The following is a 24916-nucleotide window of genomic DNA, read 5'->3' on the forward strand; positions in this document are numbered from 1 at the left end:
TCAAGAATACGTGAACCGGGAACTTCCAGATGTTCTAGCTGGATTTAGAAAAGGCAGCGGAACCAGAGATCAAATTGCCAACATCTGTTGGTTCATAGAAAAAGCAAGGCAATTCCAGAAAAACATCTATTTCTGCTTTATTGACTGTGCTTTTAAAGCCTTTAACTGTGTGGATCACAACAAACTATGGAAAATTTTTAAAAGAGATGGGAATACCAGACCACCTGACCTGCCTCTTGAGAAATCTGTATGCAGGTCAGGAAGCAATAGTTAGAAACTGGACATGGAACAACAGACTGGTTCCAAATAGGGAAAGGACATTAAGGCTGTATATTGTCACCCTACTTATTTTACTTATATGCAGAGTACATCATGTGAAATGCTAGGCAGCATGAAGCACAAGCTGGAATCAAGATTGCCAGGAGAAATATCAATAACCTCAGATATGCAAATGATACCATCCTAATAGCTGAAAGCAAAGAGGAACTAAAGAGCCTCTTGATGAAGGTGAAAGAGGAGAGTGAAAAAACTGGCTTAAAACTAAACATTCAAAAAGCTAAGGTCATGATATCTGGTCCCATCACTTCATGGCAAATAGATGGGGAAACAATGGAAACAGTGACAGACTTTATTTTCTTGAGCTCCAAAATCACTACTGACAGTGACTGCAGCCATAAAATTAGAAGACGCTTGCTCCTTGGAAGAAAAGCTATGACAAACCTAGATGGTGTATTAAAAAAACAGAGACGTCGGCGCTCCTCCTCACTGCGGAGGACGCCCACACCCTTTCTCTCTGGGTGTGCATCTCTGCCTTGCTTCTATCTTAACTAAACAAACTGTTTCTCTGTGTACCCTCCCACTTGTTATTGTGCTTTGTCTCTAGTAATAAATTTTGTACCTACATCTGCAGTTTTTGCCTCCTTAAAAAAAAAAAAAAAAACAGAGACGTCACTTTGCCAACAAAGGTTTGGATAGTCAAAGCTGTGGTTTTCCAGTAGTCATGTATGGATGTGACAATTGGACCATAAAGAAGGCTGAGCCCCGAAAAATTGATGCTTTCAAACTGTGAGCAAGAGAAGACTCTCAAGAGAAGACCCTTGAGATTCTCTTGGACAGCAAGAAGATCAGACCAAGGAAATCAACCCTGAGTATTCATTGGAAGGACTGGTGTTGAAGCTGAAGCTCCAATACTCTGGCCACCTGACGCGAAGAACCGACTCATTGGAAAAGACCCTGATGCTGGGAAAGATCGAAGGCAGGAGGAGAAGCAGGCAACAGAGGATGAAATGGTTGGATGGCACCATCAACTCAAAGTACATGAGTTTGAGCAAACTTCAGGAGATAGTGAAAGACAGAGAAGCCTGGTGTGCTGCAGTCCACGGGGTCGCAAAGAGTCAGACACGACTGAACAACAGCAGCAAATGTGAACGTGCTAAAAATCACTGAATTCATATGTTAGAAGACCAAATATTATGCCATGTGAATTATATCTCAATTAAAAAAATAACTTCCAGCTTCTTATAGGCGCTACATTAAGGAAAACAAATAAATCACTTAATTCATGGAATCTAAACCCATCACCTGGGGCTTCCCAGGTGGCACTAGTGGTAGAGAACTTGCCAGCTAATGCAGGAGACTGAAGAGAGGCAGGGAAGATCCCCTGGAGGAGGGCATGGCAACCCATTCCAGTATTCATGCCTGGAGAATCCCATGAACAGAGAAGCCTGGCAGGCTACAGTTCATAGATTTTCAGAGTTGAACACGACTGAATGACTTAGCACTCATGAAAACCATCAGCAGGGAACCCAGTAAGGAAAGAATAATGTTCAGAAAACCACCAGGGAGGTCAGTTTGGCTGTTAAGACTCTAAAAGTATTCTAGGAGCACTCCACATCAGTCTCTAGGAAATCTGCATCATGCTTATACCATGACCAGCCCCAAAGTGAAGCTACAGTCTTAGGACAAATCTGATCTCATTTCTCATTAACCTCCATCTTGCCATCTTTCAGATGTTTCCTCTGCAGTATCAGAAAGAAGCAAGGTCAAGTTTATGACTCCTTCTCAGATAAATTAACTCAATTCATTCAACATATTTTATTGAGGTGCCAGATACTTCTTAGACCCAGGGAATCCATCATGATCAAGATAGATGTTCTTCTCCATTGATTAAACTCATATTCTAATATGAAAAATGGATAATAAAAAGTGTGGTGTTTGTCTTTAAGGGCCCTCCCATCCCCAATCTATTCAATAGCTTTTTCTGATCTGCTTCTGGAGAGGTGGGGTGCATGTCTGTGGATGGTACAAACCAGATTCCCTTTTACAAGCAGGAAACAGGCAGCAAGAAGAGAGAGATCAGGGTATTTCTTCTCCCTCAGCCCTACAGTTCTGGCAAATTTCAGCTATTACATCTCCTGTAAAATAGACTTTCTCCACAGTGCCAGGTCTCATTGGAAATTCTACTTTCTTCTTCTGACTTTTTATACCAAAGCACGTGTGGTAAATTATCTGAAAGAGTTAGTTGCTCAGTTGTGTCCAACTCTGCAATCCCAGGGATTGAGGCCTGTCAGGTCCCTCTGTCCATGGGCTTTCCCAGGCAAGAATACTGGAGTAGGCTGCCATTTCCTCCTCCAGGGGATATTCCTGACCCAGAGATTGAACCCAGGTCTCCTGCATTGCAGGCAGATTTTTTACCATCTGAGCCACCAAGGAAGAAAGGAAGATTATCTGAGAAGATAGTTACCAATGATTCATTTCAAACTTTTATGTTCATACTGACCCTCCTCTTAATAGGTAGTATCTAGTTCACCTCCCCTTGAAACTGGACTTGCCTTTTGACTTGCTTTGACCAGAAAAATGTGGCAAATGTTATGATCTGTCAATTCTGGGATAAGTCCTTAAGAGGCCCGGCAGCTTCCACTTTGACTTTCCTGGGACCCAGATACCTAATAAGCGCTCAGGCTAAATTATTAAATAAGGAGAGAAAGAGAGATAGGCCTAGTCCAACACTCACCAGTCCAGACACTCCAGCACAGAGGCAACGGATGTATGAATGCACCCATCTTGGACCCTCACTCAGCTCCAGGTGAGTTTCCCCAGCCAACTCTATCAAGTAGAGAGCAGAGATAAGCTATTTCTACCAATCCCTACTCAAATTAAATAACTATAAGCAAATAAATGGTGGTTATTTTTTTAAGTTACCAAGTTGTGGGCAGCCTGTTACACAGCAACAGACTACTGAAACTGATAGTAATGGGTCCTCACTGCTGCTAGTCCCAAATACTCGACATCCTTATTTATCCCCTTAACCCTGACCTTGGCTCCATGAATGGTTCATTGACTTCATCCTCTTGAAATAAACCCCTTTGAGTGCTGTTTCACCAGAAAGAGTGGGGTCTCTGCCCCGGGCCACAGAGCTACAGCTTGGAATTGCTTTCACATCTCTGGATACAGCACTCATTTCATTTGTCCCACCAGGCTGGATATTTGAAGTAGAAGAAAAACAGAAAGAATGGGAACAGCTCCTTCCCTGCCACGTGTGCTTCCTCTCATCTCCCAATATATCTGAAAGTATGATTTTTAAAGTTCATTTATTTATTTCGGTTACACTGGGCCTCAGTTGCTGCCCTCTGGCTTTCTCTGGTTGTGGTGAGCAGGGGCTACACTTTGTTGCGGTGCACAGACCCCTCATTGCGGGGTTTCTCTTGTGCAGAGCACAGGCGTTAGGCGCTCAGGCTCAGTCGTTGTGGTGTGTGGGCTTTAGTCTCCTGTGGCATGCGGAATCTTCCCGAACCAGGGATTGAACCCATGTCCCCTGCAGTGGCAGGTGGATTCTTATCCACTGGACCACCAGGGAAGTCTTGAAAGTACAACTTTGATGAGTGTGAGCCATACTGCCCAAGAAGAACCAGGACTTAAAAATGGGAGGGAAGTTAAAAGGGACTTTTATATAAGGTATGAAAGCATTTTTTTTTTCCCACAGTTAGAAGTAATTTGAAATTAAGGCAACATATTTTTATCAATACAATTAGCAAAAATTGTAAAGAGCAATAGCATCTAGTGCTGATGAGGATGTGGCAAAGTGGGCTTTTCGATATGTTGCTTGGTGAGAATATGAACTGCTGTTCTCTCTTTAGTACACAATTTGCCAACATCCTTAAATTTAAAAAAAAAAGCAACATATCTTTCCCTGGCCCCACTTTTGAGAATCTATTCTAACCACCATATGTAAAGATGGATGTATAAAGATCTATTTTATTGCAATACTATTTACAGTGGCAAAAATAAAAAGCAGGAACAACCTGATTATCCACCAATAAGAAAATGGTTCAATAAATTATGGGACATTCACATTAAGTGTGATTCACAAGGAATCACGCTTGTATTAAAAAGAATAAGCTAGATCTGTATTTGTTGAACTGGAGGGATATTTATAATATGCTATTAAGCAGATATTTTAAAAAGCAAGCATCATGTATAGCATGATCCTAAAGCAAAACTTACCTACGTGTACATAAATTTGTTTATATGAACATGGAGACAGTATAGAAAAATACCTATCATGCTTTAACAAGATTACCTTAGTGGGTGAAAGCAAATGGAAAAGGATTAAATTTCCTTTACGTATTTTTTGATTGTTTCACTTGTTGAGTATATGTCACTTTCATTTTTAATTCTCCTGTCCCCACCCTTCTTTTCACCTTAGGCAACCAGACCTAATTTATTTCACTTTAATTTAGATTAACTTAAACTGTTAGAATTTTACATAAATGGGTTCATACATTTTTGTGTCTGGCTTCTTTTGTTCACTGCTGTGTCTATGAGATTCATCTAGATTTTTATATATATTTGTAGTTCATTCCTTTTTGTTGCTAAGTTGTATTCCATTCAAATGGTATGTTACAATTTGTCCATATCCTGCTAATGGACATTTGGGTTGTTTCTAGATTTTGACTATTGTGAATAAACCTGCTGTGAACATTCTTGCACAATAATTTTTTTATTGAAGTATAGTTGATTTACAATGTTATGTTACTATCTGCTATACAAAGAAGTGATTCAGTTATACATATACATACATCCTTTTTTATATTCTTTTCTATTATGGTTTCTCAAAGGATATTGAATATAGTTCTCTGCTGCACAAGAATTTTGACATAGATTTCCATTTCTCTTGGATATATACTTAGTATTTGAATTACTGACTCAAATGATAGATATATAAGGATGCAAGAACATATTTTACTATTGAAAATTAAAAAAACAATAAAAACATTTCCAATGAAAACTTTGAAGAAAAAAAATGAATCTGTACTTCATAAAAATAATAATCATTGCTATCTTTTTGTCTACTCCCTCCCCTCCCAACAGGTGTTTGCATCTATCTGTCAGTTCTTAGGCTTCCCAGGCCAGACCAGTGACCCACTACTTTTCAGGATGAATCATCAAAGATGAGGAAATTCTATTGCTATACTTGCCCAACAGGAACTTGATTTAGATAACACCCACGAGAAGCCTTCAGATTCAAATGATAATTTAAGAGAACTGCTAACACACAGGAAAAGCAGCTTCCATAATCGGAAACTTCTTGCAAATCAAACAAAACAAAACTCATAACACTCCTTTTCTATAATAACAAGGTGCCACCAGAATAGATACTTAGCATGAAAAAGAAGAACCGAGTCAAACCAATACATCAAGAAAAAGAGTAGCAGAAGTAACCCTACTGCAAGGGAGAGTTTATAAACAAACTGTGAACTAAACCTTGGTAACTTTCCAAACTTAAACTGAAAGTCCAGAATGCTACAAAAATCCAGTCAATAACAATGAAGACCTATTCTAGGAAGGATTGGCTAGAATAAACACTTTTTTTTAAGTGTTAATAAAAGGGCACTGCTACACCATCAATGACAGATTTTAGAGGTACCTGCTAAACCCATGGCCCACCATCACCCTTTGTCTTAGAAGTGGCCTCAAGTTTTAACCCATAGGAGGGTCAGAGTATCAGTATTTCCTCCAGAATATGGCTGTTTGGACTAGAGATGGGTCTCTTACAGTTCAAGTTTGGATTCTAAGTGTCATGGTAAGCCAATGAAGTAGTTACTACAATGCAAGTAGTAACATGGTTTGATATAAGAATTGAAAAGATCTTGGAGGAATAAATTAGGAGGCATTTACAATAGTTCAGGTGAGAGGTAATTAAGGTCAGTGGTGGCAGTGCAGAGAAGCCCTAGGGAACCCTTCAACATCTACAAGCCAGGGAGAGGAACAGAGGATTCCTGAAGTAGCCGATGTGTAGGCCTAAAAGACTAAGGGGTCATGAGAGCTAAGAGAGAAGGAGCTTTTGAGAAGGAAGAAGTGATCCACTGTGACTTGGGAAGCAACAACAAGAAGCCTGTTTGAGAAGAAGACAACCTTTAAAGAGAGCAGAGAAACGGGGCTGTAGCAGGAAGAAGATACAGTGACAAGGAAGTGACTATAGCATGTTTGTACTTTCTTCTGCACCGCAGATAGAAATCTAAAAGGCTGTGTTCTATGACAAAACCCACTGAAAAAAATAAATAAATAAATTTAAAAAATAAATAAATAAATAAAATAAAAGGCTGTGTTCTTAACTTGACATACGAGAATGCAGGTAAGGAACTCCACAGAGGTCAGGAAGGCACAGAGCAAAGCAGAGAAATCCATGGAAAATGAGTTGAGCCAGAAAATCACCAACACAGCCTTGCTCACCTACTCGGCTCATCTCTGATCACTCTTCCTGTCCTCGCTCCCACCACTGGGCCTTCTTTCACATCCAGAAACAAGCCAAGCTGCATACTGCCTTGGGCCTGGGCACAGGCTGTTCTTTCTGTCTGGAGTACTCTTCCCCTCTCCACCTCATTAACTCAAAATTGTATTTTCACCTTCACTTTAAATGTCTCATTCCCAGAGAGGTCTTTCCTGGCCCTTTTCTCTATCCCACCTGAAGGAAACACCACCATTACATTCTCTCATAGCACCTTGGTTTGTTTTTTTTTTTCCTTTTCTTTTTAAAAAATATTTATTTATTTAATTTATTTATTTGATTGCACCAGGTCCTAGTTGTAGAACAGCGGATCTTTTAGCTGTGACCACCCTGTTCTTTTCTCCTACAGCATTCTTTATCACATACAATGACAGATTTATCAAGGAATGATTTCTTTAACATCCATCTACTCCCTCAGACTAAATTTTGTGAGAACAGGAATTTGTGTCTGTTTTCACAGTACAGTTCTTGGCAATGGGATAAATGCCCAAACATCAATGTATATTTATTTTAAGACTTAATGAACCTGTTCTAGTACCCTCTCCACATCACCCATGATCTCTGGAAACTAACAGTGTAGGAATGATGTGAAGTAAAGTTGCTCAGTCGTGTCCGACTCTTTGCGACCCCATGGACTAATGTAGCCCACCAGGCTCCTCCGTCCATGGGATTCTCCAGGCAAGAATACTGGAGTGGGTTGCCATTTCCTTCTCCAGGGGATCTTCCCCACCCAGGGATCGAACCCACCCAAGGTCTCCCACATTGCAGGCAGACACTTTAACCTCTGAGCCACCAGGGACAGATCTTATTTAATCTGCTACATGTCAATCAGTATGCTAGGAATTTAATGTATACCATCTCATTCACCCAGGTAAATAGCAGGGAGGGAACACAGCTCCACCCATCAACAGAAAACTGGATTAAAGATTTACTGAGCATGGCCCCACCCATCAGAACAAGACCCAGTTTCCCCCTCAGTCAGTCTCTCCCATCAGGAAGCTTCCATAAGTCTCTTATCCTTCTCCATCAGAGGGCAGACAGACTTAAAGCCACAATCACAGAAAACTAACCAATCTGATCATATGGACCAGAGCCTTGTCTAACTCGGTGAAACTACAAGTCATGTAGGGCCACCCAAGACAGACAAGTTATGGTGGAGAGTTCTGACAAAACGTGGTCCACTGGAGAAGGGAATGGCAAACCACTTCAGTATTCTTGTCTTGAGAACTCTATGAACAATATGAAAAGGCAAAAAGATAGGACACTGAAAGATGAAATCTCCAGGTTGGTAGGTACCCAATATGTTACTGGAGATCAGTGGAGAAATAACTCCAGATAGAATGAAGAGATGGGGCCAAAGAAAAAATAACACCCAGTTGTGGAGGTGACTGGTGATAGAAGCAAAGTCTGAGCTGTAAGAGCAATATTGCATAGGAACCTGGAATGTTAGGTCCACGTACCAAGGCAGAAGATGACAAGAGTGAACATCGACATTTTAGGAATCAGCTAAATAAAATGAACTGGAATGGGTGAATTTAACTCAGATGACCATTATATCTACTACTGTGGGCAAGAATCCCTTAGAAGAAATGGAATAGCCATCATAGTCAACAAAAGAGTCCGAAATGCAGTACTTGGATGCAATCTCAAAAATGACAGAATGATCTGCTTTATTGACCACGCCAAAGCCTTTGACTGTGTGGATCACAACAAACTGTGGAAAATTCTTAAAGAGATGGGAATACCAGACCACCTGACCTGCCTCTTCAGAAATCTGTATATATGTCAGGAAGCAACAGTTAGAACTGGACATGGAACAACAGACTGGTTCCACGTCAAGGCTGTATATTGTCACCCTGCTTATTTAACTTATATGCAGAGTACATCATGCAAAATGCTGGACTGGATGAAGCACAAGCTGGAATCAAGATTGCTGGAAGAAATATCAATAACCTCAGATATACAGATGACATCACCCTGATGGCAGAAAGTGAAGAAGAACTATAGAGCCTCTTGATCAAAGTGAGAGAGAGAGAAGAGTGAAAAAGTTGGCTTAAAGCTCAACATTCAAAAAACTAAGATCATGGCATCTGGTCTCATCACTTCATGGCAAATAGATGGGGAAAACAGTGGAAACAATGACAGACTTTATTTTTTGGGGCTCCAAAATCACTGCAGATGGTAACTACAGCCATAAGATTAAAAGACGCTTATTCCTTGGAAGAAAAGTTATAACCACCCTAGACAGCACATTAAAAAGGAGGTTCATTACTTTGCAAACAAAGGTCCATCTGGTCAAGGCTATGGTTTTCCCAGTAGTCATGTATGGATGTGAGAGTTGGACTATAAAGAAAGCTGAGCACGGAAGAATTGATGCTTTTGAACTGTGGTGCTGGAGAAGACTCTTGAGAGTCCCTTGGACTGCAAGGAGATCCAACCAGTCCATCCTAAAGGAAATCAGTCCTGAATGTTCATTGGAGGGACTGATGCTGAAACTGAAACTCCAATACTTTGGCCATCTGATGCAAAGAACTGACTCATTTGAAAAGACCCTGATGCTGGGAAAGACTGAAGGCGGGAGGAGAAGGGGATGACAGGATGAGATGGTTGGATGGCATCACCGACTCAATGGACATGAGTTTGAGCAAGCTCCAGGAGCTGGTGTTGGACAGGGAGGCCTGGCATGCTGCAGTCCATGGGGTTGCAAAGAGTCGGACACGACTGAGTGACTGAGCTGAACTGAACTGATCTCATTCACCGCCTACAACAACCCTGCGAGTCAGGGACTCTTTTCAGCCCTGTTTTCCAACAAGGGCACCAGGAATTTAGTCAACATCACACAACTTTACGGTGTAAACCAAATTCTACCAATACCTTAGACAGTGCCCTGCCCTTCCTCCCTGCCCCTCCCTCATTATACTGCCTCATAAATACCTTTCAGTGCTTTTGCTTATTTGCTTATGAGTCTTTCTTCCATATTAGACTATAATCCCCTTGGATAACAACATGTTTTAGTTATCTGTTTAACCCCACTGCACATGATGCCCAATAAACACCAAATGTCAACTCTTTCCTACCAGAAAGGAATGACTTGTGCTGACTCACCTCTTGCCCTACTCCCAGCCTTTAGCCACATTCATTCTGTTTATTAAAGAGCAGCAGTTTGTCAGTTGGACTCTTGGTGTCCACTCCAGTGAGCTCTTCCTAGAGCACAATTCTTTTGCTGAACTGATAAGAATTCAAGGATCAGCAACATCTCCTGTGAAGTCTGGACATCTGGGGGCTTTCCCAGGACATTTGACTTTATCCAGAAAGACTCTGCCTCAGAAACCAGCCAGCCCATCCTTTCTGATATCCACACCAGTCACTCCTGAATCTGACTTGACAGCCAGATAAGTTCCCACAGTCATAAGCTACATAGTTGCTTCATTGATGGCAACTTGGCTTCCTGTGAATAGAGTTTTCAGAGATCCAGCCACTAGAAACAGTGCACCTACTCTGGCCTCACCTGTGGTCAGGGGACAGAAGGAGCGAGAGCACCCCAGAAGACAGGAAAATGATTCCAAGAGCATCTCTGCCTCCATCTCGTTACTGCCAGAACCTGCACACTCTTGCAGAAGGACTTGGAATGTGTTAGCCCTTTAGAGCACCTACCAGGGTCTCTGAATAGATTCACCTGAGCCCTGCTGACAGCTCTGAAAGGAAATCAGAACAGAGAGTTGGCGAGGGCATGCCCTGCTACCAGCTTACCTGCTGCATGATGCTGTGGCTCCACTTGACTCCTTCCTTCTTCACTGACTCCTTTTCTTTTCAGTTATCCTCCATGGCATTCTTTCCTCTTTTGCTCTCCACAACCCAACTTTTCGGTAATGTAGACCAAATTTTTAAAAAAATCAGAACTAGAAAGTACCTGTGTCATCTAACTCAAGACATCCCAAGTCCTGGCAAGATCACTTACGAAGTTTTTTAATTGCAGATTCATGCCTGGAAAATCCCATGGACAGAGGAACCTGGTGGGCTACAGTCCAGGTGGGTCACAAAGAATTGGACACCACTGAGCGACTGAGCATGCATGCATTGATGCAGACCCTACCTTAGACTTATAGTAGTTAACAACTATTGCTTTTGTCTATGTAAACAACCATGGCTTTCTTCAGTTTCTTCAGAGAGCTTTTCGGTTCTCACTCTACACAGTTCTCCTAGGGCTAGCGCTCGCACAATGCATGGCAGCAAGATAGGTACGTGATCCAAATTGGGCCAGTCATCCCCTGTGCTATTAGACTCAGTGGATGAAAGACTAAAGTGTTTCTTTCCCATTGGTTGCCTAACCCAAAAAAATGGAACCTATTCTCCACAAGCTAATACCCTATTTCCTGCCAACTAGAAGAAACTTAACTGCAATAAAGGGACATGAAAATCAGAGAGAGTTCTGACTGTATTTGCTAAGATCCTGCAAATTCTATCTCTGAACTCCTCTGTCTCCTGGGTCAATAAATTCTCTTACTCTGCTTAAGCTGGTTTTGAGAGTTTCTGTCATTTGTGATCAAAATTATAGGGAATACACCCACTGAATCAGGAACTCAAAAGTTAGGAAAGAGAACCTGAAATTTGAAAGCTATGCAGGGATTCTGATGTTTAGTTAGGCATAGGATACTCTGATAGACCAACCCCTCATTATAAGGAAAAAGTTGAGGTCCACATAAGTAAAAAAAGTGAAAGTGTTAATCGTTTGGTCCTATCTGACTCTTTGCGACCCCATGGACTGTAGCCCGCCAGGCTCCTCGGTCCATGGAATTCTCCAGGCAAGAATACTGGAATGGGTTGCCATTCCCTTCTCCAGGGGATCTTCACAACCCAGGGATCAAACCTGGGTCTTCTGCATTGCTAGCAGATTCTTTACCATCTGAGCCACCAGGGAAGCCAGAGATCCACATAACAGACTGATAATAATGACAAGGTAGAATTTAGTGAGGACTCACTGCATGCAGGACACAATGTGAAATGAGTTATATGTATTACCTCATTCAATCCTCTGCATATCACTTTGAATTTACTATGTTTACCAAATCTATTTGCTTGTTTAATATGTCTATTTTATCTCTGACTATATGCCCACCACCTCACCACCTAGCACAGTGTGTAGAACACAGTAGGAGCTTACTAAATACTTGTAATATTGAATAAATTTTGCAGATTAATATAATTACTAGCAGCAGTAATAGTATTAATAGCAGCAGTGTGCTGTGATAGGTCACTTCAGTTGTGTCCAACTCTTTGCAACCCTATGGACCATAGCCCACCAGGCTCCTCTGTCCATGGGATTCTCCAGGCAATACTGGAGTGGGGTGCCATGCCCTTCTCCAGGGGTCTCCCTGACCCAGAGATTGAACCCGGGTCTCACATCTCCTGCATTGGCAGGCAGGTTTTTTACCACAAGCAATACCTGGGAAGCCCAAGTAGCAGGAGGATCACTAACATTTACTGATTGTTTATTTTGTGTCAGATTTTATTCTAAGTTATTTTTCAACATTAGCTTATTTAATTGTTTGAGAAAGCTTTTAAGATGAGTTTCTGTTATTCCCCATTACGATAAGAAAACTAAGTCACAGAAAAGAAAAGAAAACACTTAAGTCATGTCCGACTCTTGCAACCCAGTGGACTGTAGCCTGCCAGGCTCCTCTGTTCATGGGATTTTCCAGGCAAGAATACTGGAGTGGGTTGCCATTTCCTTCTCCAGGGGATCTTCCTAACCCAGGAACTGAACCCAGGTCTCCAGCATTGTAGGCAGATTCTTTACCGACTGAGCTATGTGAGACATCAAATAATTTCAAGGTCATATATTTACAGCTGCTGCTGCTAAGTCGCTTCAGTCGTGTCTGACTCTGTGCGACCCCATAGACGGCAGTCCACCAGGCTCCTCCGTCCCTGGGATTCTCCAAGCAAGAACACTGGAGTGGGTTGCCATTTCCTTCTCCTAGTTACAGCTAGTAAGTAGCAAAACTAAGATTCAAACCCAGGCAATCTGGCTCCAGAGATCTAATTCACAACCTCTATGCTTTATGAGTTTACTTAACTTAACCAGAATGACCAAGCTACTGAATAGCAGATATAGAATTTGGACCTAGGTTTATTTGGGTACAGAACCTGCACTCTTGAACCACTACTTTTTACTTTCTTTCTGTGGTTAACTGACTGACAGTTCACGGTACTACATATAAATGGGGCCCTGGGGTTGTATAAAACATAATCTGCTCTTGTGGCAACCCTCATATTAATATCAGAAACCAAGTATCTTGACTTCTAGAGAAGAGCAGTTATGTGTGATCAAAAACAAGTCACTGGGTCAAATACTGAAACCAAGGTATAACTCTTTGCCTCTTGTTTTAGTTTGGATACTGCAAGAAGCAGAAGGCAACCTGGAATTAGAAGTGTAGATTAGAGATTTATTAAAGGATAAATGGAAGAAGGAACAAGAGTACATGGGAAGAGTCTCAGGCTACAAGAAGTTCTGGCAAGGGAGAAAGGAGAAGGAAGAAAGATTGGGCTAGAAGATAATCTGTCCAGTTACAGCAAAACTGAGGAAATCTGGGCCAGGTGGGGAGGGGAGGGTGGGGGAGCCTAAGGCAACTGTTGGCCAAGCAGAGGAGTCTTGCATTGGCTGGCTCCAGAACACCTTGCTCAGTCGTTGCCTGGGAGTAGCCCATTGACAGCACAGTCTTGGCATAAATGCTGTGCGTCATTCCCAAGAAGCAGAAGTGGCTGCTGGAGCTGTTGGCCATCCACATTCCCCTCAACGGGTTCTCTTGAAGAAAGATCTGGGAGGTGCCTTCCCATGGCTGCCACAACCCTGTACTAGGAATTAAATTCCTCTGAAGGACACGCCAAGGAGCCAGCCATTGGAGATAAGCATACCTACAGTTGCTCCTCACACAGAAGTAACACTGCTGAGTACATTTGCTTTCAAACCTTGTGCTGGTTTGGCCTCACTAAAAGCCCATTTAATAAAAAATATGTTTTCCTGAAGAGGGGTAGGTGGGACATTTTCTTGTTTATTTTTCTACTGTGGACACATTTAAATTGCCACAACGATGTTACTATGGAAACTGCTCTCAAACTTGCAAGATAAAGGGTAAAAATGGAACACTTTGTTAAAATGCAAATGACTAGTCTTTGGAGACCAGACCACTTTTTAACAAACTCTCCTTGTCTGGTTCTTCTATTAAAGGCTCTTTTGAATCTATGGTAGACAGGCAGGTTTTCTGGTGTTACATTCTAGATGGCACTGGTCAACTGTGAACAGACCACAGGTGACAACATTGGAATAAGTCTAGACACTTTCAAACTTGTTATCAGAGCAGGCAAAGCAGGTAACATTATTGTACTCACTGGGTAACTCTGGTGAAGCTGATCATGAATTACTATGAATGTGTAAACAGGCCTAGGGCGGGGAAGGCGGTTATTTTCATGCCAGGCTCTTTCTGCTGGTGTACCCTGGACCTGCTTGTTTGAAAGTTAACTTGCTGAGCTCTTATTTATGGAAAGCAGTTTCTCTTTCTTATCTTCCCTGGCCACATTCCACTCTTCGAATCTTGAGCTGGACAGTCCATTCAACATGAAACACAAAATTCTCATTTGAAAGCCCTATTTCTCTGCCTATCTCTTTACCTGCGCCTCCCCACCCACCTCTTCAACTCACTTTACTTCTGCCTGCCTGAGCACTCCTGTCTTGACAAAGCTCTCAGACAGTTTTTACCTGATTTCTGCTTTTTATACTTTTCTGCCTGGCAATTCTTTCAACTTGTCTTGGTGAAATCCTGAAGTCTTACTGAAAGCCCTTCTAGAGCTCACTCAGTCAGTTCAGTAGCTCAGTCCTGTCCGACTCTTTTCGACCCCATGGACTGTAGCACACCAGGCTTCCCTGTCCATCACCAACTCCCAGAGCTTGCTCAAACTCATGTCCATCAAGTCGGTGATGTCATCCAACCATCTCACCCTCTGTCTTCCCCTTCTCCTCCCACTTTCAATCTTTCCCAGCATCAGGGTCTTTTCAAATGAGTCAGTTCTTTGCATCAGGTGGCCAAAGTGTTGGAGTTTGAGCTTCAACATCAGTCCTTCCAGTGAATATTCAAGACTGATTTCCTTTAGGATGGACTGGTTGGATCTCCTTGCAGTCCAAGGGACTCTTCAAGAGTCTTCTCCAGCACCACAGTTCAAAAGCATCAATTTTTCGATGCTCAGCTTTCTTTCTAGTCCAACTCTCACATCCATACATGACTACTGGAAAAACCGTAGCTTTGACTAGACGAACCTTTTTTGGCAAAGTAATGTTTCTGCTTTTTAATATACTGTCTAGGTTGGTCATAACTTTCCTTCCAAGAAGTAAGTGTCTTTTAATTTCATGGCTGCAATCACCATCTGCAGTGATTTTGGAGCTCAGAAAAATACAGTCAGCCACTGTTTCCACATTTTCCCCATCTATTTGCCATGAAGTGATGGGACTGGATACCATGATGTTAGTTTTCTGAATGTTGGCCATGATCTTAGTGTTCCAAATGTTGAGTTCTTAGCCAACTTTTTCACTCTCCTCTTTCACTTTCATCAAAAGGGCTCTTTAATTCTTCACTTTCTGCCATAAAGGTGGTATCATCTGCATATCTGAGGTTATTGATATTTCTCCCGGCAATCTTGATTCTAGCTTGTGCTTCATCCAGCCCAGCATTTCGCATGATATATCCTGCATATAAGTTAAATAAGTAGGGTGGCAATATACAGTCTTGACATACTCCTTTCCTGATTTGGAACCAGTCTGTTGTTTCATGTCCAGCTCTAACTGTTGCTTTTGAACCTGCATACAGATTTCTCAGGAAATCTTCCAGAGCTCCTTCCAGTTATTTAGTGGATGCAGTATGAGGAACTGATTTGACCTGAAGAACTAAGGAGTCAGGTGCTCTAGATTCTTGATTTGGGATCATTTTTATCTAGCTTCATGACTAGCATCAATCAATTTCACATCTCCTTTGTGAATCAATTTCTTGCAGATTAAAAAATATATATATATATTTTGCCATTTCCTTGTTATCATTCAAGTTTCAGCTTAAATAAAATGTCCTCAGGGGACTTCCCATGCATCCACTGCAGGGGGGTGGGTTCAATCCCAGGTGGGGGAACTAAGATCCTACCTCCTCCCTAAAAAAAAAGTCCTCAAAGAGGCCCTAAATATTCCCTAATACTATTTTCCTCTAACATCATTCTCTATAACATCATCTTCTGTTTTCTTCAAGCACTTTCCATCAGCAATTATCTTAAACGTTCCCTTGATTACTATGTTTTCCTCCAAAGACCTTTAAGATCCAAGAGAGCTGAGGCCTTGCCTGTCTTCTTCCCAGCTGTGTTCCCCACTCCTTCAGTTCAGTTCAGTTCAGTCACTCAGTCGTGTCCAACTCTTTGCGATCCCATGGACTGTAGCCCACCAGGCCTCCCTGTCCATCACCAACTCATCGCATTTACTCGAACTCATGTCCATTGAGTTGGTGATACCATCCAACCATCTCATCCTCTGTCGTCCCCTTCTCCTTTTCCCCACTCCTGGCACGTAGAAAATGTTCAATAAAAATTTGTAGAATGTAAAGAACTGTAAAATTTAAGCAGTTTGACTAAATGAACTTTAAGAGTGTTTGTGGCTCTAACATGAACATTGTCAAAAAATGAGTAAGTGAAAAATAAAGTGACAATAATCATTGCAATAAAACAATGAATGCAGTGTAGGTGTATATCTACACTTTGGGAACATACACCTGTCAGGTTCTTGGGCCCGTCGTAATGTTGTAGTGTTGTTTTTCTACAATTTCCCATGGAATGTAAACTGAGGTTCTGAACTTTACAGTAAGTATCTAACAAGGATATCAAGTATCTGTCTAAATACAAGAGCACTGTGTGGTCGGATTAGAATGGAATAGGTTTTAAGATACAACCTTTTCAATTTACAAGGATGGAAACTAGAGCCCAGGGAAGGAAGTATATTTAGGCATTTGGAACCAAATACAGAATTACTTCTGTCAATAAGGAGTACATATGCCAATTATACTTCTTACAGTCATCATGTGCATGCTGTCACTTCAGTCGTTTCCGACTCTGAGATCCTACGGACTGCAGCCTGCCAGGGTCCTCTGTCCACTGTTGTTGTTGTTCTTGCTCACCCACTCAGTCGTGTCCGACTCTTTGCGACCTCATCGACTGCAGCTCACCACGCTTCCCTGTCCTTCACCATCTCCTGGAGCTTGCGCAAACTCATGTCTATCGAGTTGGTAACGCCACCCAACCGTCTCATCCTCTGTCGTCCCCTTCTCCTCCCGTCTTCAATCTTTCCCAGCATCAGGGTCTTTTCTAATGAGTCAGTTCTTCGCATCAGGTAGCCAAAGTATTGGAGTTTCAGTTTCAGCATCAGTCCTTCCAATGAACATTCAGGACTAATCTCTTTTAGGATGGACTGGTTGGATCTCCTTGCAGTCCAAGGGACTCTCAAGGGTCTTCTCCAACACCACAGTTCAAAAGGATCATTCTTCGTCTCTCGACTTTCTTTATGGCCCAACTTTCACATTCATAATGACTACTGCGTAGCGGTGCGGAGAATCCGGGGAGCTCTTTTACCGAAGAGTCCTAACTTTACCTTTCCTCTGAAACTTTCAGCCTAATTTGGCGCACAGAGAACTACAAGTCCCAGCGTGCCCCGCGCGCAGCGGGCGGAAAGTCAGGCACTTCCGCTCCACGCAGCGCTTCTGCCCCCGCGTCTCGACGTGTCACTGGCGGCGCCGCGGCTGTGGCAAGAGAAGGAGCTGACTGGGGGAGTTTGAGGCGGCGGGTGGCGGCGGCGGCGGCGGCAGCGACCCCGGCCTGGATCTGCCCCGGCGCGGAAGTGTTCCGGAGTCCGTGGGGTACAGGAGAGGGAGGTAGAAGCCCGGCCCGCTCGGGCAAGATGTTGAACATGTGGAAGGTGCGGGAGCTGGTGGACAAAGCGTGAGTATCGGGGGGCAGTTGTGGCCGAGGCCCACGCGGGGGAGGGGCGGGGGGAAAGGGGAGCCGGTTCTGCGCTCCGGGCCGTCCGCGTCACGCCCCCCAGATGGGCCGGCCCTATCATGGCGGCGGGCGACTCTCTTCTCGGCCCGGGGCCGCGTCCCGATCCGCCAATCGAAGGGACCTTTTCTCTGTGGAAACATCTTGGTCTCCTTATCTCCTATCCAGGCCTTCCTCACCCTCCAGCTTCCCCACCCCTCTAGGCGCGGACACTTTGATCAGGGGCGGGGGCAGGGTTGTCTCGAGCTGGGTCACTGCCCTGGCCGGAGAACTGTCTTGGCCCCTGGTTTTTGGTCTGCTTCCTGGGCAGCAGTGAAAGCTCGAGGGTGGGGGAACTTACTTCAGTGGCTCCCGGTGCTCCTCAGCGTGTGTTGTAGAGACCTTAGGCCTGATTGGGATGTGTCCTTTACCTTGCTGAGCTTCTTTTAATTACTAATGAGCCTAAGGTATTGCAGTGGGTGGTAGGTGTAACAAGTGGCCATTGTGGTCAGACTGAAGTTACTCAGACTCTCTCCTTTGGTTTTCTAACACTAGTGAGAGTAGATCACCATGTAACTTACTGTGATTCCTTTCCTCTGTTTCCGTTTTCACTACATTTCATTTTTGGAGGGCCATTTTTTCCATTTGGTTTAATTAACTAATGAATGAATTAACAAGAAATGTCTCCTAAAGAAGGAAACAACCCAGGTTTATATCCTGTTGATCTACTTGTAAGTACACTGACAGGTAAAATGAGTAATGCATAGCTGATATTCTTTAAGTGATCACTTTAGTATCTTACTACCCTAGGGAAACCTTAACACTTACATTGAGTGTATCATATAGATTATAACAGTGATTAAGTAAGGACTTCTAGGACAGCAGGAAGTAAAGTTTAAGAATTTAACTAGTCCCCTTCTTTTCGGGTTTTAGTGAGGATGTAATAAGTGTAATGGCAGAAACAGTTCATTTGTGCCACTCATCCAACCTAAAATCAGGAAGTGAGGATGGCAAATTCTTGGCTTTCTTGACTCCTCAAAAAATAACTTATTGTAAACTGCTATGTATAAAATAAATTAGATCCAAGCATATAATGTACAGCATAGGAAATACAGCTACCATTTTATAATAACTTTAAACAGTATACTCTGTTAAATTATCGAATTACTGTTTGTACACCTGAAACTAATATTATAAATCAATTATACTTCAATAAGAAAAAATTCAGTGGCTTGGATAATGCCTCAGATAGAGTTTGACTGTATTTTCAAGTTTTCTGTGCTACCGAGAATGCAGTAGAGTGCCTAAGGGGCACAGATTTCTGAACCTGCAGAGCTGGATTCAAGCTCTATAACCTTGGCAAATTACTTAACCTTGAAGTGTCCCAGTTTTCTCAGGTGAAATATGAAAATAGTGATGGATATTTACCTTAGAATGTTGTGAGAATTAAGGGCGAAGGACTTAAATAGCATATAAAGGCCATAATGCAGTAAGTTTAGATCAGTATGCTTTTGATAATTATAGCACATGTTCTGCAGAGTAGTATTAAAATTCATTAAGAGAAAAGCTCCATGTTTGAAAAGTGATTTGGTGGTCTTGCTTTGTCAACCATTTATTTGACCATTAAGTCCTCAGTCCTTTATTTTGGTTTTGTTTTGCTATTTATATATCCTTTGCTTTCCAAAGGTAAAAATAAAGTCATGTTTTTGTTTTTTTAATCCAAGTTTATTAGTTGTTCTTTAATATATGGTGTAAAGGATACCAGCTTAAACTGTCTCTGAAGATCCAAAAATCTCTACAAAACTATTTCTTAACCAGAGGTCGGTGGAAGAAAAATCACTAATAAAGCACCTTCTTATCTTAGGGGACTAAATTTGTGGTACTCAAAAGTTTGAAGACAGGGTGCACTTTTTCAGGAGACAAGTCAATATTCTTGTTCTTTTCATGTTGTTTTTCTCACCTTTGTTACTAAGTTTCAAGTATCTCAGATTAAATTTGTCATATACATAGCTATCAAGTCAATCTAATAGAAGAACTGCTGTTGAAAAATAACTTCAGTCTTCCTTTTTACCACCGAAATAAGAATGGAAACCTGGGGATTTCCCTGGTGGTCCAGTGACAAAAGACTTGGGGCTTCAGTACAGGGGGCCCAGCCGGGTTCCATCCCTGGTCAGAGAACTAGATCCCACATGCAGCGACTAAGACTACCTGCAGCCAAATAAATAAGTATCTTAAAAAATTTTAAAAAGAATGGAAACTTAAACCAAGTTACTCAAGAACATGTAAGAATGTTGCCACCAAGGACTTTTTTTTAAAACTTTCAGTGGGGTCTGACACATATTAGGATTAGAACATGAGGTTATTTTACTGATGAGTACTTAATTTTCATCTTTCACTGACAGAAAACAAATAGTTCTTCCACCCCAAATACAAACATTTTACAAAACCAGTACCTGTGGCACTATACCCATTTAGACTGTTCATCTTAAATTGCCATAATGGAAGTGAAACAGATCCGTAGAATAGCTATTCAGATTATCAAGGGGATAAGGTGATGAGGAAACTTGCAAAAGAGGAAACAATAAAGTGATAAAGGACTGCTCTGAGAGCTGTGTTGAATAGAAATGAGGCTTTATATGATATAGCACTGGCTAGAGGTTTGGGGAGACCTGGGTTCACATTCTGATACTGCATTTTAAATTAGCCATATGTATAATTTGAGGCAGAATAATATGACTCTCCAGAGCTTGGATTCCTTATCTTTAAAATGATGGGATTGTACTAGAATGACTTTCCAGCCTTGTTGGCATTTTGGAGATATAAATTTCTGTCGGGGGAAAAAATGGAATAAGTATTTCATAACAGCAGATAAATTTTAGAAAGTCATTATCCACCAGAGACAGTTGCAGCTGAAAAGACAATTTTTTTATGTGACAATAAATGTTATATTTAATTGCTTTATGCAGTAAATAAGTGCAATCCATGACTGGAAAATTAGGACTTTTATTTAGTATATATCCCTACCCAATGAAGTTTACTTCAGAAGGAAAAATGTGCTCTTGTGTCCTCTGAAGCACTGTTAGATCCAGTATGATGGCAGTTCTTAAGTGTGATGATATATTTTATGACTTTTGAGATTTTGAAAACTTTCATGGAGGGTTAGGGAGATACTTTCCACAAGTTTTGAACCTGCTCGTGGTATTAAATGCCTCTGTTTTGCAGGACATTGTGGAACTGAGGAAAGGCAGATAAAACCAAAAGCTCACCAGAGCTTGGAGTGCCAGTTTCCTCCCACATGTACTCAAGTTGCATTAAAGGGAGCTGTGGCAGGAAAGGATAAGTGGCACCACTCCCACCAACTGGGACTAGCTTGACCATTGTCATCCTTTGACCTGCCTCCCTTCATGTGATGCTGAAATAAAATTGAGCACTTTTATATTTTGTTATCCCATTTTTGGTATAAACTGAAAGTTGCTGCAGTTCTGTTGTCTTCTTCAAATTTTGGAAATGCAGTGAAGGTAACCTGGTAGTGGTGAATCAAACCACTTATTACTACTTACTGTTCAAGGCCAGCTAATCCTTCTCTTTCATGCAAGGAATAATATTAATGGTAAATCTATTTCATCAGTGGCCCTTATTCTTTTTAAGATAGTGATTCAAACAGCGCTATCAGTTACTATAGATTGTCCATTTTAAGTTATTCTCTTAAGCATAGCTTGCATTTTTTTCCCTTTAAGATGATTTTTGTTGGTGTATTTGCATGTTTTTAATTTCTAAATGTTTGCATAACATAATAGAATTGTGCAAATTTCTAGTCTAGCTGACCCCAGAAGGAGAACCCTTCACTTTTAATAGAAAATATTTCATTCAGTTATTTCACCAGATAATACATTTATTATTTATTGGAATAGTACTGTATTTTCTGGACTTGAAAAATACAATACCTGTCTTAAAAAAAATTTGCCACTACAGATATGCTACAACTTGAACTTATCATTGGTTTTCCCTTTCAGTCCTCAGATGTGTTCCCCCTAATTTCCCTGTCTTACCAGTAAATCTCTGTTCAGTTTGCTTCTTAGAACTTGAAAATAAAAGTGATTTTCAGCTTTCTAGCCTCACCATATCAAATTTTCTTTAAACCAGTTGTTATTGCTGAAACAGTAAATTCATTATCCTTTCTTCCTCTCTTCTAGTAACTGGACACAAGTAAATACTAAGAATTTAATTCCAAAGAAAGATGAGTTTTCTCTTTTGCGAGCGTTATCTTAGGAGTGATTTTTCTGTACTTTAGTCTAGTTAGTACTATTGCCAAGGTGGTTTTTAAAAGCTCTTAGATGCCTCTTATATTTTCCTGTGCCCTAGTGTTTTTAAGTAGTTTTTCATCTGTTTACTGATACATCCACTAAAAGTATTCGGTTTTTTTAAGTACCTCTAACTAATACTCCTAGGTTTTACAGTATGGCTCCATAGTTGACCCTTTTTCTGTGCTCTTGTGTTATTTTCTTCTTATTTCCAATGTTTATTTAATATTTCCTTTAAGAAAAAAAAGAAGAGTATAGACAGCTTATGTAACTTTTTTTAATCTTGAAGAAATTTTATGTTTCATATTTAGATCTAATTGGAATTTAATTTGGGGCCTTTATTTTGGAAAATTTCAAATAGATCCAAAAATGGAGGTAGTGAATCCCTGCTTACACAGACCTAGCTTCAAAGTTTGGCTAGTCTTGGTTTACCTGTGTTTCTGCCTACAGTCCCCACTCCATATTATTTTGAAGCAAATTCAAGACAATGTATCATTTCATTTGTATCAATCTCCAAAAGGTAAAGAGTCATCTTTTTTTTAATTATAATCATAATATCATTATCATACCTTTTAAAAAAGATGATTCTTTATATCGAATGTTCAGTCATCATTCCTTTCTCATTTACCTCATGATTCCTCTTTGATGTTTCTCTGAGTTGGTGGGTGTATCTTTTGATTCTGTTTTTGTGTAGGTTCAATCCCGGTCTTCTTTTTCCACTCTTATTGTTTATTTGTTGAAGAAATTAAGTTTTTTGTATTTTCTTCAGTTTGGATTTTGTTAATTGGTTCCCATAGGGTTGTTTGTTTCTCTAACGTCTATATGTCCTGCAATTTGGTAATTGTATCTACTCACTTGATAAATTCAAATTCCAATTTTGGGGACAACAGGACTACTTCATGGAGTCAAAGTACATTTGTAGTACTTTTAATGAGTCTTATGTATAAAGATTAGTTCTTTTTAGTCTTAGCTGACATTACCTAACATTCTGGGACGTATACTTAACTATTTTTTTTTTTTTAAGGTGTCACTTCTTATGACCTTTCATTGTTAAGTCTAATTATGTATGCTAGTCCCTGTATATATTTTTATATTACTTTGCTAGCTGTATGCACTGTCTTATATTTAGGCACTTCCATCTGGTGTTGAGTGAATCTGGGAAGAAGTTTGTGGTTCAGAGATCAGAACTGGATTGAAATCCGAGGTCCATCACTAAGAAATAGTGATCCTGGGGATTAGGACAATATCTCCAAACTTTCCCATCTATAAAATAGGATGGTATTTTGTTTTACTGAGTTCTAGTGAGGATTAAATTTATGCGAAACACTTAGCATAGTGCTTGACATAAACTCTTGAAATGCTACTGTTATTGTGCAAAGCACAAAATAATTTAGAACAATTTATAATGTAGAAAAAAATCAAAAGAATATAGTGTTTGAAGGAATAAAGAAAATGTCAAACTAAATTATTTACGAGTGTGTAAGAACTGTGTCTTAATCTATAAATCATTATTTTCAATGTGTATTCACCTAAATAGACACATTAAACAACCCATAGAACTCATAAAAATATCTGTTATGTGTGCCTTGTGTTGTGTTTAGCAAATCACAAATGCCTTTAATATCGTAAAGCATATTACAGAAACTCTTTTGAAAGACACGTTGAGGAATAAAGTCTTTGGAAAGACATATTGCAATTTCCATCTGCTAATTTTTTTTCAGCTTGTTTTGTATTTCTCAAGGTTTTAAAGATGCTGCTAATATAAAATATTTCTTCTAAAATACATAAAGATTTATGAAGGCAAATTGAAGTGGACAATCTATCCTTAAAGAAACTGAACAGAATCAAGAAAAGTAACTCTAAAATGTGATACCCAATTCATAATCTCTGATAGTAGATGAGCAGTATATACAAGAAAGGGGGCTTTCCAGGTGGCTCAGTGGATAAGGAACCTGCCTGCCAATGCAGGAGATGGAGAAGGCATGGGATCAGTCCCTGGGTCAGGAAGATCCCCTGGAGAAGGAAATGGTAACACACTCCAGTATTCTTTCCTGGGAAATCCCATGGACAGAGGAGCCTGTGGGCTGCAGCACCCATGGGGTTGTGAAGAGTCAGACACAACTGAGTGAACACACATTTACAAGGAAAGCACGTTGCAGTGTGCTTTCCAGTTTTTCGACACACTGTCCCAAGTTGGTAAGAAATCATTTTGTCTTACCAGAGTCCATTAGCCAGAAAATTAAATATAAGTAGAGTAACATAATGCATTCTCACATTGGAACCAGTTGATAGCTCCTCATGGCTGTGGATAGATCTAGCTAATGAATTATTAAATATGAATAATTTTGTTAATGTGCAACAATAGCCAGGTGTGTTTTGTACTTAAGTCCAGTTAGCCCTGTTTTGGAGTGTTTTGACATAGGAATTTTGCTTAGTTTATAAATTCTCAGGAGAGTAAGTTTCGATCCCTGGGTTGGGAAGATCCCCTGGAGAAGGAAATGGCAACCCACTCCAGTATTCTTTGCCTGGAAAATTCCATGGACAGAGGAGCCTGGCTGGCTGTAGTCCATGGAGTCTCAAAGAGTTAAATACAACTGATCACACGTGCACACACCTGGAGAGTAAGTTATACATAATTCTAATTATGAATAATTTTTTATAGTGAAAGTCACTCAGTCGTGTCCAACTCTTTGCGACCCCATGGACTATAGAGTCCATGAAATTCTCCAAGCCAGAATACTGGAGTGGGTAGCCTTTCTCTTCTCCAGAGGATCTTCCC

At 40.8% G+C, this 24916-nt stretch overlaps 1 protein-coding gene across 2 annotated transcripts in view; it reads left to right on the top strand.

The window, feature by feature from the left end:
* Nucleotides 1-17557: 17557 nt before the first annotated feature.
* Nucleotides 17558-24916, top strand: part of CLINT1 (clathrin interactor 1) — a 58297-nt gene continuing 50938 nt past the window's right edge. Inside the window, exon 1 of one of the 2 annotated variants that reach the window (XM_043464845.1) lies at nt 17558-17800. In XM_043464845.1, coding sequence (XP_043320780.1) covers nt 17760-17800 — 41 coding nt within the window. In that variant the 5' untranslated portion in view covers nt 17558-17759. The remainder of the gene's footprint in view (nt 17801-24916) is intronic. The other variant, XM_043464846.1, reaches the window with a different exon arrangement.

Source organism: Cervus canadensis, chromosome 4 (assembly GCF_019320065.1).
Source record: "Cervus canadensis isolate Bull #8, Minnesota chromosome 4, ASM1932006v1, whole genome shotgun sequence".
NCBI classification, from domain to species: Eukaryota; Metazoa; Chordata; class Mammalia; order Artiodactyla; family Cervidae; genus Cervus; species Cervus canadensis.